The sequence below is a fragment of the Mustela lutreola genome, chromosome 10 (assembly GCF_030435805.1).
Source record: "Mustela lutreola isolate mMusLut2 chromosome 10, mMusLut2.pri, whole genome shotgun sequence".
NCBI lineage: Eukaryota > Metazoa > Chordata > Mammalia > Carnivora > Mustelidae > Mustela > Mustela lutreola.
In genome coordinates this window covers 35,614,846-35,632,831 of record NC_081299.1, presented here as the reverse complement: position 1 = coordinate 35,632,831, position 17,986 = coordinate 35,614,846, and the positions used below count along the sequence as shown (strand labels likewise).

General features: G+C 38.8%; 1 protein-coding gene and 1 long non-coding RNA gene across 5 annotated transcripts in view; both read left to right on the top strand.

Annotated features, from left to right (window-relative positions):
• On the top strand, nucleotides 1–10,209 carry LOC131810166 (uncharacterized). The gene is made up of 2 exons (XR_009345458.1): nucleotides 1–9,167; nucleotides 10,098–10,209. It is a non-coding gene; the product is annotated as an uncharacterized LOC131810166 (long non-coding RNA).
• LOC131810158 (vasculin-like protein 1) overlaps nucleotides 1–17,986 on the top strand; it is a 59,884-nt gene that overhangs the window by 24,253 nt on the left and 17,645 nt on the right. For all 4 annotated transcript variants that reach the window (XM_059137777.1, XM_059137779.1, XM_059137778.1 and 1 more), the window contains exons 6-7: nucleotides 11,855–11,927; nucleotides 13,179–13,372. In XM_059137777.1, coding sequence (XP_058993760.1) covers nucleotides 11,855–11,927; nucleotides 13,179–13,372 — 267 coding nt within the window. The remainder of the gene's footprint in view (nucleotides 1–11,854; nucleotides 11,928–13,178; nucleotides 13,373–17,986) is intronic.

The following is a 17,986-nucleotide window of genomic DNA, read 5'->3' as shown; positions in this document are numbered from 1 at the left end:
ATCAAGGTTTAAATGTGTGGTTAAAACCTAAACAAATAATGCCATAAATAGAAGACCTTGTTAATAATGAGAAAGTGTTGAAGAAATTACTAAAAAGGAAGTCCCTAAGTTTAGATTTTGATTGCTTTTAGAGGGAAAGAAGTTGATTAGTGTAAAGGTGATGACCAAAGTTCTTAAGTAACTTAGCAAATCTTCATTTTTCATCTTTATGCTTTTGAAACTTTAAAAAATTCATTTCCTTTAAGTTTTATAAGGTTCAACATTCAAAATTCAATGTTCAGGTTATGTAAAAATGTGGTCTTCATGTTGACTTGTCTTTCTCTAACTACCATAAGAGGTTTTTTACTCTTGACTTTTTCCTCTTAAGTTGTGATGTTACAAATATGCAGTTGGTAGTGCTGATGTATACAGTAAAACTTTGCCATTGTGTATTGAATTATATGACTTTTGGCTTCTCAAAGTAGAGTTTTTAGTGCACCTTAAAAAAAGTTTTCTGTATTGTATTTATTTTTAAGATTTTATTTATTTATTTGACAGAAAAAGACACAGCAAGAGAGGGAACAGAAGAGGAGGAGTGGGAGAGGGGGAAGCAGGCTTTCCACTGAGCAGGGACCCCGATGTGGGGCCCAGTCCCAGGACCCTGAGATCATGACCTGAGCTGAAGGCAGAGGCTTTAACCCACTGAGCCACCCAGGCACCTTTGATTGACAGAATTTAATAAGAAGGTCCATTATCAATTCTGTGGCATTCCCAGTGGGAAATAAATCGAGAACAGAAAAAAAATGTGAAAGTAGCACTATCTATGCCTGCTGAGTGATTTAAGTGGAAGTTTGCTGTCAGTCAAACCTGAGCCAGGTCAGTAAGGGCAAATTAATACTGCATTTATGTTTTAAAATACCTTTTTTTTTAAGATTTTATTTATTTATTTGACAGAGATCACAAGTAGGCAGAGAGGCAGACAGAGAGAGAGGGAAGCCAACTCCCTGCTCAGCAGAGAGCCCGATGCGGGATTTGATCCCAAGACCCTGAGATCATGACCTAAGCTGAAGGCAGCTGCTTAACCCACTGAGCCACCCAAGTGCCCCTTTAAAATATCTTAAGTGTACATAAAGATATGTACATAAAAGGAGGAACGTATATATAAAAGGAGAAACATAAAAATGTACATAAAGGAGAAAAGTGGTCAAGTATGCACATCATCAAATTAAAGCTTCCCTAATCCTACTATCCTCACTACCCTCCCCAAACCCCCCCCAGAGGTGATCATCACCTTGACTTCTGTGCTTTATCATGTTTTTGGTAAACTTTCACTACATGTATGTATCCATAAACACTCTACACTAATATCATTTTCCTTCATTTTGATGTTTATATGGATAATATCGTAGTTCTCTTTTATTTGCTTAAAATTGTTTTGAGATTTATCTGTATTTGATACATATAACAGTAGACCAGTGGTTCTCAACCAGGAGCAAATTTGCCCCCATTGCCCATCCCCCCCACCAACCAAAGGCACGTTTGGCAATATCTGGAGAAATTCTTGTTGTCACACCTGGAGATAGTGCTATGGACATCTAGTATGTGGAGATCAGGGCTGTTGCTAAACATCGTATAATGCACAGGACAGCCCCATAATAAAGAATTGCCCAACCCCAAATGGCAGTATTAACATGATTGAGAAACCTTGCTTTAATTTTTCACTATTATATAATATTCTATTGTGTGACTCTACTGGATTTATTTATCCATTTCCCTATTTGCAAACATTTAGGTTGCAAACAATTGTGGTTTGGAGAACAAATCTAAAGGATTGGAACTGAGGTAACTAGAGAAGGAAGAGTAAGAAATTTCAATTTCGATTTAAAGCAAATTGATGAATAATAAATAATTTAAAAAGGAAAAACAGGAGCGTAATTGGAGGGAGAAGATAACATTCTTTTTATCAAAAAGATGAGTAAGATCTGGAGATGTGCACATGGAAAAAAAGATGATACATGAGGTTGTTGGATGGGTAAGAATGGAGAGTGATGTATTCAGAGAGGGCCCTAGAACCTATGGAAATAGCTGTAAGGAGGCTGGGAAGTAAATGGTTGAAGAAGAAAAGTGTAAGTGTACACTCAAGAACATTCAAGAAGTGTACACTTAAGAAAGTGTAGTTAACCAAAAATAGTAAAATCAAGGTATTTTGGGGACAAATTTTTTATATATTTTTTATATATTTTATAAATTTTCTATATATTTTTCTATACTGTACAATGTATAATTAGAAAAGTTATTTTTTGTTTTAAAATGGTATTAGTTTGATGTAATAAACCATCTTACAGTTACCTTGGACAAGTTAAATAACCCTGATTTTCTCAGGTGGCTCAGCCGTTAATCATCTGCCTTTGGCTCAGGTCACAATCCCAGGGTCCTGGGATCAGGCCCCACATTGGGCTCCCTGCTCAGCAGGAAGCCTGCTTCTCTCTCTCCCACTCCCCGTTTGTGTTCCCTCTCTCTATCTCTCGGCCAAATAATAAAACCTTAAAAACTAATTTTCTCTGCATTGTTATAGATAGTAATGTCTACCTTGGACCATTAAACAGTAAAGATCACCTATGTCGATATTAACTGGGAGCATCTAGCTGCCTCAGTTGGTAAAGCATGTGACTCTTGATCTCAGGGTTACGAGTTTGAGCCCACATTGGGTATAGAGTTTACTTTTCAAAAATTCTGTTGTATTTTTATGTGCCTGCAATAAGCAGTTGGGAAATGAAGTTTTATAAAATGCTTTTTGTAAAGCCAAAAAATAAAAAACTTTTAAAATTGCTTAGGAATAAAATGTTTAGTAATAAATTTAACCAAAGATGTGAAAGATCTCTATACTAAGCCAAAAAATATTGCCAAGAGAAATTAAAGATGTAAATGAAAGAGTTATCATTGTGAATGGGAGGCTTTGAATTAGAAGACTGAACATGGTTAGGACAGCAGTTCTACAGAGTCTGCATAACACCAACCAGCGTGTATTCTTACAGAAATGGACTAAGTTATTCTAAAATTTTTATTGATGTATCACTTTTTTTTTTTTTAAGATTTTTATTTATTTGACAGATAGAGATCACAAGTAGGCAGAAAGGAAGGGCAGAGAGAGAGAGGAGGGAGCCGGCTTCCTGCCGAGCAGAGAGCCCAATGTGGGGCTTGATCCCAGGATCGAGCTCAATCCCTGGGATCATGACCGGAGCCGAAGGCAGGGGCTTTAACCACACTGAGCCACCCAGGCACCCCTAAAATTTTTATTGAAATAAAATTTTTTATTGAAAGACCCTAGAATACCCAAAGTGATCTTGAGAAAGAATGGAATTGGAGGACTTCCTCTAATTTGAAGACTTAGTACAAACCTATAATAATCAAGATGTTACATTATTATAAGAATAAACTAATAGTGGAGCAGAATAAAGAGCTCAGAAATAAACCTACATTTATATCGTCATTTGATTTTCAACAGATACTAAAACAGACCAATAGAGAAAGAAATGTGTTTAACAAATGGTACTAGAATAACTGTGTGTATATAGTGAGAGGATAGATAGATAGATAGATATCCCCTACCTCATAGCATACAAAAAAAAATTAATTCGAGAGGAATTATAGACCCAGATGTAAGGCCTAAAACTCTATAGCTTCTAGAAGAAAATTTGGAGGAACTTCTTTACACCTTAGAGGGTAGGAGAAGATTTCTTTGGACAAAGAGAGCAATAACCTTAAGGAAAACATTGATAAATTGGATTTCGTCAAATTTAGAACATCTGCTTATCTCACAGACTCAAAGAAAATACAGAAAATATTTATAAAGCATATCTGTGAAAAGGGACTTGTATCCGTAATATAAATAACTCTTATAACTGAATAATAAAAAGACAACTCAATATATATTTTTCTTTCTCTCTTTGAGAAAGTGAGCAAGTGGGGACCTGCAGAGGGAGAGTGAGAGAGAATTTGGGGCAGACTTCAGACCAGTGGTGAGCTGATGGAACTTGGGGCTCGATCTCACAACCCTGAGATCAGGACCTAAGCTGAAATCAAGAGTCAGACACTTAACCAACTGCGCCACCCAGGCACCCGTCTTTCTTCTTTTCTTTTCTTTTCTATTCTCTTTTTTTTAAAAGTTTATTTAGGGGTGCCTGGGTGGCCCAGTCACTTGAACATGGGACTCTTGGTTATAGCTTGGGTTGTGACCTAAGGGTTTTGAGATTGAGCCCTGCATTGGGCTCTTTGCTGAGTGAGGAGTCTGCTTTGAACTGTCTCTCCCTCTCGCTTTGGGCCCCTACCACTCTAATCCCATCGTAGGTCTCCTGCACACGAGCTTTTCTCTTAAAAAAAAAAAAAAAAAAAATCTTAAAGTTAATTTAAGTAATTTCTACACCTGATGTGGGGCTCAAACAACCCTCAGATCAAGTTGCAGCTGAGCCAACCAGGTATCCCGACAACTTAATATTTTAAAAAAACAAGCAAGATTTGAACAGATTCTTCACAATGGAAGATACACAAATGGCCAGTAGTCACATGAACAAAATGATGAGTGTCATTAGTCACAAGGGAAGTGTGTAAATTCAGATTATAAGATACTGCTACCCATTCACCACAATGGCTAAAATGTGTAAGTTTGAAAACATTAAATTTGGTGACATTTTCAAGTGTTTGGAACTCATACATAGTAAGAGCATGAAGTAGAAACCATTTTGGGAAAGGGTGTGGCAGATTTTTGTGAAACTAAACATAAGCCTATCCTGTGACGCAGCACTTATAGATATTTACTCAAGAGAAACAAAGGTATATGGGCATTTATTATAATTTTATTCATAAAAGCCCCAAACTGAAAACAGTTTAAATGTCTTTGACACAAAAATAGAAAACTTGTGGGGCGTCTGGGGGCTCAGTGGGTTAAGCCTCTGCCTTCAGCTCAGGTCATAATCCTGGGGTCCTGGGATCAAGCCTCGCTTCAGGCTCTTGCTCAGCGGGGAGCCCGCTTCCCCCCCCCCCCTCTGCCTGCTTGTGATCTCTCTCTCTGTCAAATATATAAATAAAATCTTAAAAAAAAAAGAAAACTTGTGGTATAATCATGAAATGGACTACATGTATTCATTAATAAGGAGTGACTAATAAAAAAACAATGAATTGCAGAATGGTACATACTGCCTGATTTTGTTTATGTGCTGTCCTAGAATAAGCAAATAATCTATGGTGGAAAAGAAAGTCAAAGCAGGGGCTCCTAGGTGGCTCAGTGGGTAAAGCCTCTGCCTTTGGCTCAGGTCATGGTCCCAGGGTCCTGGGATCGAGCCCCGCACGGGCTCTCTGCATGGCAGGGAGCCTGCTTCCCTTCCTCTCTCTCTGTCTGCCTTTCTGCCTACTTGTGATATCTGTCAAGTGAATAAATAAAATCTTTAAAAAAAAAAAAAAAGTCACAACAGTGGTTGCCTGTGTGGAATGGGGATTGTCTGGGAAAGGGCATGAGGGAACTTTACTGTTGCAGTAGGTAATTTTGTTTTTAGAGAGGTTGAGGAGTTATAAACATTTTTCAAAACTCATGGAATTGTATACTTAGTATATGTGTGTACCACTGTATGTAAATTTTATTTAAAAACAGATTATCATCACCAAGCATGGTAGAAATAGATAAAATAAACCTCCTGACGTGATGCATTGAGGATGCAACCTCACCTCTTTAAATCCTTACAGGAATGCATAGCCTGAATCTAACCATGAGAAAATATCACACAAACTCAAGTTGGAGTTCTACTATAAAGAATTACAAAAGATTCATCAAAAGAACTAGCCTCTACTTTTTGAAAATGTCATGGGGGTGCCTGGGTGGCAAAGATGGTTAAGCGTCTGCCTTTGATTCAGGTCATGATCTCCAGGTCCTGGAATTGAGGCACTGCATTGGGCTCCAAGCTTGTTAGAAAGTCTGCTTCTGCCTCTCCTGCTTGTGCTCTATCTCTCTGAAATAAATAAAATCTTTTAAAAAATAAAAATTTTATCATGAAAGAAAAAATTCCAGGTTAAAGAAAACTAAAGAGGGCGCCTGGGTGGCTCAGTGGGTTAAGCCGCTGCCTTCGGCTCAGGTCATGATCTCAGGGTCCTGGGATCGAGTCCCGCATCGGGCTCTCTGCTCAGCAGGGAGCCTGCTTCCTCCTCTCTCTCTCTCTCTCTGCCTGCCTCTCTGCCTACTTGTGATGTCTCTCTGTCAAAAAAAACAAAACAAAACAATAAAGAAAACTAAAGAAATAAGACAACTGAAGGAATCCTGTGAGGAGGACCTTGCAGGCTTAGTTCGTGGGACTCTTGACCTCAAGATCATGAGTTCAAGACCCGTGTTGGGCATGGAGCCTACTCCCCCCAATAAAAAGGCAGCATACGATCCTTTGGACACTGGATGAGGGGAAAACAGTGTACATTTTTAAAATTCTGTTTTGCTATAAAACTAATCAGTGTTATAGTTTGAATAAGTGTGACAGATTAGATAGTATTTGTTGATCTTAATTGCCTAATTTTTACAATTATACTGTGATTATGTTAATGTGTTTTTAAAGAAATACGTATTTAAGGATGAGTGGTTTAGGTTGCAAATGGTTCCGGAAAAAATATATTTAGAGAGAATGTTGAAGTAAGTGGTGTAAAATGGTGACATGAGAATCTAGACATCTGTGCAGGATGTACAAAAGGTTTTTTGTTTGTTTGTTTGTTTGTTTAGATTTTATTTATTTATTTGACAGAACATGAGAGGGCACAAGCAGGGGGAGGGACAGAAGGAGAGGGAGAAGCAGTCTTCCCTCTAAGCAGGGTGCCAGATGCAGGACTTGATCCCAGGACCCTGGGATCATGACCTGAGCTGAAGGTAAGATGTTTAACTGACTGAGCCAGCCAGGCACCCAAAAGTGAAATTATTTCTGGGGCACCTGGGTGGCTCAGGACGGTCTGGCTGGACCAATGAAGAGAGAAACCACACAATAATTTGAACAGGGAAAGTACAGGATTGGGGTAATGAGCGGTTGGCTAGTAATAAAGAGAACACTAAAGAATATGAAGGCTAATATAAGGGACTAAAGAATATGAAGCCAATATAAGGGATAGCTAATAACCCTAGGGCTAAGCTAGAGTGCCCAAGGGAGAGTCTCCCTCTTCCCCCATCACCACCAGACCTTGTTAAAAAGGACTTAGTTGGTGCTTACTGAGTGACAGAACAGTTGCTTGGGTGTTTTCAGGGAACATGCTGAAATCTGCCCTCTTGAGTACCCGGTAGAGCTGTTCAGATACCACTCTGCTACAAAACCACTCAAGTCAAAGCTCATATGGACTTTAGAACCTGGCTTAGCAGGAGCTGGGTGCCGCAGGAGCCTGCTGAGGAAGCACACTGGAACAAGAAGCAGAAATCTTTTTCTTGCTCTATACTGACAAAAAAGTTAACTTTCCACCTGGCAAGGGAAAAATGTTAAGTGCCCAGACACGTTTATACTGAGCAGGCAAAAAGGATGACTTTGGAACTAAGAAACAATAAGTTGGTAAATGGCACGGAGTACTATATCATTGTTTATATTAACCAGCCAGTGTATTCCCCTTCTAGAATGTAGCCCCTCACTGAACACAAAACAGTTGGAAATAGGATCCAGATTGAGCTGTGGAGGTGGAAACATAGAGACAAAGGAAAGTGAAGGTTGAGATAAAAGGGAGGGAGGAATGTAGCCAGGGCATGAAAGAAACTAAGCCACCATATTTTTTAACACTTTATGAAAACAACACAACAGAGAGCTCTAAAGCTTCATGTCAGAAAAGCTGTCTTGACATTGACAAAAACTAATCATATGTAAATGAACATAAAGGGTCAAGAGAATAAGGAGCAGAATAACATCCTTAACAGTGCAGAGTACACCTGTACAGCATGTCCACAAAACAGATAAGAACCTTTTAAAATTTACTCTTACTACAGTGTTACCATGCTGTTTTAAAATTTAAATGATACTAAGAAAATGGCATAAGAACAACCTAAACCAGAAAAAAGTACTAGAAATCAGGAAAGAAGTATTGAAAAATTTGTTGGGTGCCTGGGTGGCTCAGTTGGTTAAGCATCTGCCTTCAGCTCAGGTCATGATCCTGGAGTCCCACATTGGGCTCCCTGCTTGTCGGGGAGTCTGCTTCTCCCTCCAACCTTTCCCCCCCTCCCTCTCTCTCTCTCTCAAATAAATAAGTAAAATCTTTCTTTAAAAAAGTAATGAAAATTTTGAGGAAAAGGGAGACTAAACAAGGAACACAAGAGAATAATCCGTGTTTTTCAAGGATTACAAGAGGAAAACAAGAAGAATTACAAGAGGACAAAATTTATTAAAGATTTTATTTATTAGGGAGAGAATAAGGGGGATTTGGGGAGAATGGAGGGAGAGGGACAACAGACTGCTGAGCGCAGAGCCCAGTGTGGGGCTCAGTCCCATGACCTGAGCCAAAATCAAGAGTTGGGCATTTGACCAATTGAGCTACCCCGGCACCTCAGAAGAGGAAATTTTTTAGTGAGGGAGGCACAGCCAGTTAAGTGATCGACTTTGTTTCAGCTCAGTTCATGGTCTTAAGAGTCCTGGGATTAAGCCCCAAGTGAGGCTCTACACTCTGGCAGGGAATCTGTTTGGCATTCTGTCTTCCTCCCCTCCTACCCCTCTCCACCCTGTGCATGTGTGTGTGCTCTTTCTTTTTTTCTTTCTCAAATAAATCTTTTTTTTTTTAAGTTAGAATTGAGGGGCCCATGGAGGTCTCATGACTCAGTCTCAGGGTCGTGAGTTACAAGCCCCACATTGAGGGTAGAGTTTACTTCATTTTTTAATGCTTCATTATTTTTAAAAATAATAAAAGAATGAGAAATGATACAGATTTGGTCAAAAAAGAGCATCTATATATGTGTATGTATATATACACACGTGTGTGTGTGTGTGTGTATAAAGATCCTGTACACACACATACCCAGAAAAAAAAAAAAACCGCTTAAAGGCTAAAAATTATAATTCAAGAATAATTTCTTGAAATACAGTAAAATTTGAGCTATGAATTGAAAGGACAGAACAGCCAGCACCTAAGTAGGCTTATAAAATGCTAGTCTCGGGGCGCCTGGGTGGCTCAGTGGGTTAAAGCCTCTGCCTTCAGCTCAGGTCATGATCCCAGGGTCCTGGGATCAAGCCTTGCATTGGGCTCTCTGCTCAGCAGGGAGCCTGCTTCCTCCTCTCTCTCTGCCTGCCTCTCTGCCTACCTGTGATCTCTGTCAAATAAATAAATAAAATCTTTTTTTAAAAAAAAATAAAATAAAATGCTAGACTCAAGTGAAAAAGAAAAATACCCCTTAAACATCAAGTCCCAGTGACTTAGAAAGAAAAATCAGACTTTGACAAAGTTTTATAATAGAAGTCAGTGGGGCGGCTTCATTATTCTCAGTGGGTTAAGCCTCTGCTTTCTCCTCAGATCATGATCTCACTCTGTCTCTCTCTGTCTGCCTCTCCATCTACTTGTGATTTCTCTCTGTCAAATAAATAAATAAATAAATAAAATCTTTAAAAAAAAAAAAGTCAATGGAATAACAGTTACCGGAGTCAGAATGTTAGCCAATAGTTTTACACCGTCAAATGTGTATAGAGGGGTTCTGTAGTCTCTCCAACCTGCTTCCAATTTATAGGAAATCTAGTGGTATAACATTTATTTAAGTAACCTGTAGGTTAAGAGAAGTGAGAGATGTTTTTTTGGAAACAAAACTATCATTTTGAGGGACATATACTTGGGTGGTAAAAGCAAAGAGGTGATCACCATAACTTAGGATAATGGTTATTTTTAGAGGGGGAGAAGTTTGTGGTTAGAGTTTTTGTTGTTTTTTTCTCTTACTTTGTTTTTTTGAATGAAGCTTATAAAATGTTCTGGTTTGGCTGGTAATGTTCTGTTGATTAAACTGAGTGAATTAAGTGGTGATTACAAGAACTTTTTGCCCATTTGTCTTATGCAGTTTTTTTGTATCTGTATATTTTACTATTTTTAAAAATCAGTGGAGGGGCGCCTGGGTGGCTCAGTGGGTTAAGCCTCTGCCTTCAGCCCAGGTCATGATCCCAGGTCCTGGGATCGAGCCCCACATCCGGCTCTCTGCTCAACAGGGAGCCCTGCTTCCCTTACTCTCTCTGCCTGCCTCTCTGCCTACCTGTGATCTCTGTCTGTCAAATAAATAAATGAAATCTTTAAAAAAAAAAAAAAATCAGTGGAAAGAAATAAAAGATACCATATAAACAGGGGCAGTATCTTTGAAAACCCTGAATAGAATGTGACTAAGAACACAAACCTATTAAAATGGGAAAATACAGCTTTTATCCATGGGGACTCCCTCTACCTGTACTTTTCCATCCAGAGGAGTGTAATCTGTCCTTCATATTTTGTCATTAATTTTTTCCATTTATATGGTGAGTTGGTTCTTCACTATGTTTCTGTGCTTGTTCTATGCTTGTGGTTCTCACCTTGATGGATTGAAAATATATACCTGCTGGGGCCCCATCCCTAGACATTTTGATTCAGAAGCTCAGTGGAATCTGGGCATCTTTCTGTTGTTTAATGTTCTATGGGTAATTTTGCCAAAAAGCCATTTTCCTACTCTATTAGCATATTGTAAAGTTAAGGCTTGGATACCAGTGTCATACTCATACCTCCTGTACGTAGTTGTTAGTTAGTTGGAGTTAGTTGTTAAGTGTTACTGCTCTTAACACTTCCATCCTTCCCCTCATCTCTTTCTCTATTCTGTTACCTTCATTATTCTCCTGAACTGTGGAATGGTCTAGTTGATGCTTAAGCCTTCAAATACATCGTTCAAGCTGCTACCAGACTGTTGTAAACTTAATGATTATGGATATGTTTAGTGCGTGAGAGATAGAGCTTCAATACCTACAGAATAAAATTAAGTTTCCCTAAAAATTCTGGCTACTTTACCTACTTTGCCAGATACCTCTTTCACCACAGAACGTTCCCCTCCTTCCCTAGTGCTCATCATTCTAAACTATTTGCAGATCTCTGAATATTCTGTTGTTTTTCGTGCTTTCCTGTCTGGGTGTTCACTGAGCATCCTATTCCTGGAATCACCCATTTTCCAGCTTTGGAATTCATCTTTAAGGATTCTTCTTAGTCATTGAACCTCTAATGAAACCTTTTCTGATAGCACTTCTCTTTCAAGTGGAACTGACTATTCCTTCTTCCCTAATATAAATTTTTATCAGACCTGGTAACCTTTTGTTGTGCTTATTTGTCTACGAGTATATATCTTTGTAGTGGGACTGTGACCCTTGTGGGACCCATGCCCACAAGGGTCACAGTCCCACTTGACTGTGGAACTTCATTGTTTTAATTGTCTTAATTGCCTTTATATTCCTAGCAAAATCCCTGGCACATCGTCTGCCTCTGCCCTATAAAGCAGTCTTAGGAAAGCTACATATACTATACATTTCACTGACCAGATTGTCCTTAAATCTGAGAAAAGTGATCTATATTCTTGTCCATTCAATTTTCTGTGCCTCCTTATATACCGTGCATACCCTATTGGAAGATAAGAACTTGCACATTTAGTCTGTTTAGTTAAAAATATTTTTTTAGTCCTCTTATGTTAAAGGAAATGAAACCCAAGATAGCCTAACACTAATATAAGATCTATGGATTTAGCATTTCAGGATCTTCTGCTTACTTGTCGATTCTGAATACAGGGTTAAGTAAGTGCTGCTGATACATAATTATCGGATAGGTTCCATGGTGATGGCTGCTTTGTGAAAAGTGCCAAAATATTAGCTTTCTTTATCAACCATTAATATCCCTTTTTTCCTAGCCTTCTTTGAATCCAGAAGCTGGCAAACAGAATCAGCCATGCAGACCTATTGGGACCCCTTCTGGAGTGTGGGGTAGGTAGATTTTGCCATTTTAAAGGCACAGCTTTACATTTTTCTTAGCATGGAGAGGAGCAACAATTCTTTATCTCTTTTTTGTTTGTTTCTTTCTCTTTTTTTCTCATCTCATCCATTTGCACATGGTAACTAACACTTGTTATCTCTTACTGTGCCCACCCAAAATAACATTGAAATGTAATGGTCTTAAGTGTCATGATACAGATGATTGAGAGCCTGTAAAGCCCTAAATTTGAAAACAGATTTTAAGCAGAGGGAGAATTATCTAAAGCTTATGAGAAGTAATGTTTAATTAACATTGCTAATTCATTTATAACAACTAAAGTGAATTTTTTGTGTTATAATTGTTTCCTAAATATTTGGCAGGCAAATATAGTGGTATTTTCTAAGCATTCTTTCATATTAGTAGATAGTCTTCTAAAGTCTTGTCTGAAAAGGCTGTATAATACCACATTCTATAGACGGTTTTGTTCAGTTAGGTTCCAGTTGTTGAGGGGTTTTTTTTGTTTGTTTAAGGAGATTGAGGGGTAGGTTTGGCTTAATGAATGTGGCTTGTTGTAGAGAGCAAGGTGAAAACAAATACATACGATTATGTGTAAATGTTGAGAATAACTAGGCTTATAAAAAATGAAGAGACAAATCAGTGTATTTCATACCAAACCTGATCTGTAGTTTTGGAATCGTTGGCATTTACAAATGAGACTCTCCTCATCCCTACCTTAGACCTATTTAGACCTGTTTAGTAGTTAGGCATCTTATTGGGATGGCTTTAGTATATCTGAATACTGGTTTTGGATCTTGAATTATAGGATTAAAGGTGCTTATTGTGCCGTTTCCCCTTTGTTAATAGCGTAAAGGTTTGCTCCACTTCGCCTCATCAGAAGATCCCAGGGTAGCCTCCTTTCCCCCAATTTTGGCATTTCTCTCCATTCCTATGCTGACAGGAACTGCCCCACTTGGATATATTCTTGTTTGGTGTGTGCCTGAGTGATCACACAAGACAAGTTATGCCCCTGAAGGACTACTAACACCTTTGGTTGTTATGTTGATTTATGAATTTAGCTTCATATGCTGCCTTTTTCCTGTAATCCCCAAGTAGTGTCATTTTTGAGAATATCTGTTAAGTGCAAACCAGGAAATGTTTGTCCCTCAGTTTCAGCAGTTCTTTGTTGAAAGTGAGGATTTCATCTATACTGTGCTTAACCATTATTTGACATTCTTTTGTCTCTTCACTATTGTATTTCACAGAAAACCCACCTAGTGCCAAGCAACCCTCCAAAATGCTAGTCATCAAAAAAGTTTCCAAAGAAGATCCTTCTGCTGCCTTCTCTGCTGCATTCACCTCACCAGGATCTCACCATGCAAATGGGAACAAATCATCAACCATGGTTCCAAGTGTCTATAAGAACCTGGTTCCTAAGCCTGCACCACCTCCTTCCAAGGTATGATTTGGAATCAGTGTAGGAACCCTAAATAGCAGAGGTTTGGGAATAAATCAGGGAAAAAATTAGTAAATTTATTTTTTCCCATTGAATCATTCATTGGATATTCATTCAGTACCTAATAAATGTATAGTATTTTACTCTGTCTCCAAACTCTACTTCTTCAAACTGGATTTTTTTTTTTTTTAATTTTATTTATTTATTTGACATTTGACAGGCAGAGATCACAAGTAGGTAGAGAGGCAGGCAGAGAGAGAGGAGGAAGCAGGCTCCCTGCTGAGCAGAGAGCTGGATGCGGGGCTCGATCCCAGGATCCCAGGACCCCAGGATCACGACCTGAGCTGAAGGCAGAGACTTTAACCCATTGAGCCACCCAGGCGCCCCTCTAACTGGATTTTTAGTAGGCTTCTCATACTATTCGCTCATCTCATAAACCTTCTGATTTGCTGTTTAATAGCATCAACATCCATCTGATCACTTGGCTGAATATTTCTTTCCTACTTCTCCTCATCACTCATTCTCGTGTACCAAGCAATTAAAATTCCCTGTTACTTATTCCCTCTATGATGTCCTATGCCCTTGTCACCTCCCATGTACTATTGTAGTGCACCCATCTGTTTTCTCATCTCTCTGTATTCATCTTGCACAAAACTGTCGGAATGATCATCCTAAAACAGTTTGAATATATGACATCCTTTCCTCAGTCACTTCGACAGTCCCAAACCATCTATATAGCAGGGTTTGGTAAACAACGTCTTCTTCTTCTTCTTTATTTATTTTATTTTTTTATTTTTTTTAAGATTTTATCTATTTATTCAACAGACAGAGATCACAGGTAGGCAGAGAGGCAGGCAGAGAGAGAGAGAGACGGGAGGAAGCAGGCTCCCCACGGAGCAGAGAGCCCAATGCGGGGCTTGATCCCAGGATTCTGGGATCGTGACCTGAGCCGAAGGCAGAGCCACCCAGGCACCCCGGGTTTGGTAAACTTCTCTAAAGAGTCAGATAATAAATAATTTAGGCTTTGCTGGTCACCTGTGACATGCAGTCTTTGATACATTTACCTTTCTTCTCTTTTCCTTCTTTCTTTCTGTTTCTTGTTTGTTTTACAATGCCTGAAAAGTGTAAAAATTATATTAATAGCTCATGGGCCATAAAGAAACAGGCCTCTGGCCCATGGGTGTTCCTTACCAACCCCAGTCTTATAATACAGTGTCCGAACTCCTTAGCAGTGGCATGTATAATTCTTTATAGCCTAAGCCTAATCCATCTTTTATATTTCACTATCCTTTCTTTCTCTTACCTGGAAAATTATTCATCCTTCAAATTGATGTCATCTGCTGTGGGAATACTTTTTTTTTTTAAGATTTTATTTATTTATTTGACAGAGAGATCACAAGCAGGCGGAGAGAGGGAGTGAAGCAGGCTCCATGCCGAGCAGAGAGCCCAATGCAGGGCTTGATCCCAGGACCCCGAGACCATGACCTGAGCCAAAGGCAGAGGCCCAACCCACTGGGCCACCCAGGTGCCCCTGGGAATCCTTTTCTATCACACATATGTAAAGATCTCATTAATCTTTATATCTCTGATTGAATAGCACTCTTTTATCACAATATCTATAACACTTAATCACATCACTTTATTTCCTCACAGAAGCACATAATAATTGCTTTAATGAATTCTAGCCACTATACAGAAGTAATTAGAATTGACTTCATTATTGAGAGGAAAACCAGTAAGCATTTATTCATTTTCCTTTGTGTGTAAGCACTGTGTTTGGTGATTCTGAGCAATACAGAGAAGTACCAACACTGGCTTGTGACTATCCATGAGCTGAAAGTCTAATTGGGATAATAAGATAAAACAGTATGAACGGTTATGTGATACGTATGAAATAAAATAGTAACAGATGCTGATAACATTTTAACAGACTTGGAGGGGTGCCTGGGTGGCTCAGTGGGTTAGGGCCTCTGCCTTCGGCTCAGGTCATGATCCCAGGGTCCTGGGATCAAGCCCCACGTCGGGCTCTCTGCTCCGCAGGGAGCCCGCTTCCTCCTCTATCTCTGCTTGCCTCTCTGCCTTCTTGTGATCTCTGTCTGTTAAATAAATAAATAAAATCTTAAAAAAATAAACAGACTTGGAATAACTAAATAAATTAAACACTAGTGTTAAATTCATAGGAGCAAGATCAGTTCAGATTATGACCATCAAGGACAATTCTGCTGAAAACTTGTCATTTGAACTGATCTTTGAAGGATGGGCCAGATTTGGATAGGCAGAAAAAGGTCTAGAGAGTTTTGCACATCATAAGAGGAGTAGTGGTTAAATACAAGTTCTGAAACCAGAAGACACTGCAATAGTTGAGGGATAGCAAATGATTATAAATACTCCTGGGAGCTCTAGGAAGATAACCAGACTAGGGGTCCTTATCCTAGTGGTAATGAATGAAGCTTTCAGGGTAGATAACATCTCTAAGGAAAAAGAGTAGAAGAGTAAAGAATGAGAAATTAAAACTTAGAGGAGTATTTAATAATTTATAAATATTAGGAAAATAACGATATGGTCAGTAAGATTAAGAAACTATAATTCAGACATGAAAAAAAATACTGTCACAAAAATCTGGTAAGATGACTTTTTAAGTTAGAAACTGGGGTTGTCAACACTTGACAATTGCTGCTGACAAGTTGAGGAAAAAAAGAAAAAGGGGTTTTGACCTTAGCAATTGGAAAGGTTTAGGTCACCTTTGAGTTGAGGTTTAGGAGAGTAGTGTAAGATTTCAGGGCCTCTGGAATTAATGTGGGTAGAAGTAGAGGTAGTGGCAACTTTGAGACTTGATAATAAAAGGAAATAGAATATAGGTGGTGGTAAAGTTAAGTGAAAGGATGAAAAAAATCTGTAGGAAAAAGCCCTTGGAATATACTTGAAAGAGGTCATTAAAGAATCATGGTCTGGGGTACCTGGATGGCTCGGTCATTAGGCGTCTGCCTTCGGCTCATGTCATTATCCCCGAGTCCTGGGATCGAGCCCCACATGCATCTCCCTGCTCCGCAGGAAGCCTGCTTCTCCCCTCACCCACTTGCCCTGCTTGTGTTCCTGCTCTCACTCTCTCTCTGTCAAATAAATAAAATCTTTATTTAAAAAAAAAAAAAAGAATCAGGGGCACCTAGGTGGCTCAGTGTGTTAAAGCCTCTGCCTTTGGCTTAGGTCATCATCTCAGGGTCCTGGGATCAAGCCCCGCATCTGACTCTGCTTGGCAGGGAGTCTGTTTCTCCCTCTCTTTCTGCCTGCCTCTCTGCCTGCCTTTCTGCCTGTCTGTCAAGTAAATAAATAAAAAATATTTTTAAAAAAATAAAATTAAAAGAAGAATCATGGTCTAGGAAGAAATGAGTAGAAATAAAACTGATTGGCAAGTGGAATTCTCTTTGAAAGCGTTGAAGATACTTGTTTGTCTGATGTAGAAGGGAAAGAATGTAATTTAAGTCAAGAGAGCAACTACTATGTAGGAAACAGTATAGCGTGGAAATTAACATCAGGGCTTTGGAGTAGATAGAGTCCACTTTGTGCCTTCTTTGTGATATGACCATGGGCAAGTTTCTTAAGTTTCAAGTCTCAGTTTTATCATCTATAAAATGGGGTAGTAGTACCTATCTTTTAAGTTTTTTGTGAGATGTAAATGAGGTTTTGTTAGGTATTTAAAACTATCATATATTAAGTGCTAACAAATTATGGCCATTATTATCAACACACTTTGTTCCATTCCTTAAGAGGTTTTATAAGTGTTACTTTATTTGAAATGTCTGCAAGCCTTCTGTTAAACTATAGAGAGTATAAAAATGAGTTAAAACAATATCATATCCTCTAACACTTAAGAAAGCTTTTGAGTGTGAAAAAATGGCAAGGACAAAAGTAAGGACACAGAGCTTAAGATTAGTTTCGCACTGTTGTATAGGACTATCATAAGTCAAGGATAGAATGAAAATCAGAAAACTAAGCTAAAGGCTATTAATGTCCTTGCAGAAGGTCATAAAGCCTGAACAGGGGTGATGAAAGTGGGCAGAGATGGGAGGTGGCACACAGTAGGAAGGAAATAGGACACTGTGCATTCTTCTCTGGAAAACCAGGATAACTACGGAGCCATTCATTGGAGTTAAGAGAGATAGATCAGTTTTCAGGAAAAGTTGATGAGAGGTTCTGGGTATGTGAAATGCGAGGTATTAGAGGAGGGAAGAGGTGAGATGACTGGGAAGCAGACATGGATTTATCCAGTCATTTTCTCTAGGCATTCAGTGGTTACTGCACATTGAGTATCTGTGTACTAAAAACTGTGTCACTAGAGGCATAAAATAATCTTAAAGAGTTTGTTATCTAGTAAAGAGACAGATACAAAAAATAAATGTTCTCTGCCTGGAGAGGGTCCTCAGACCCTTCATAGATAAGGTCATATTTGAACTGGGTTTTGAAGTGGAAAAGGAAAGAATGGCCATTTATTTGTATCCTTTTACATGTATAACATTTCTATAACATTTACTCCTCTAATCCTAGGATGCAGAAAATTATGTAATATAAGGTTCCATAGCTAGTGAAGTGATGGAGTCAGGACTCTTAAACCAGGCTTGT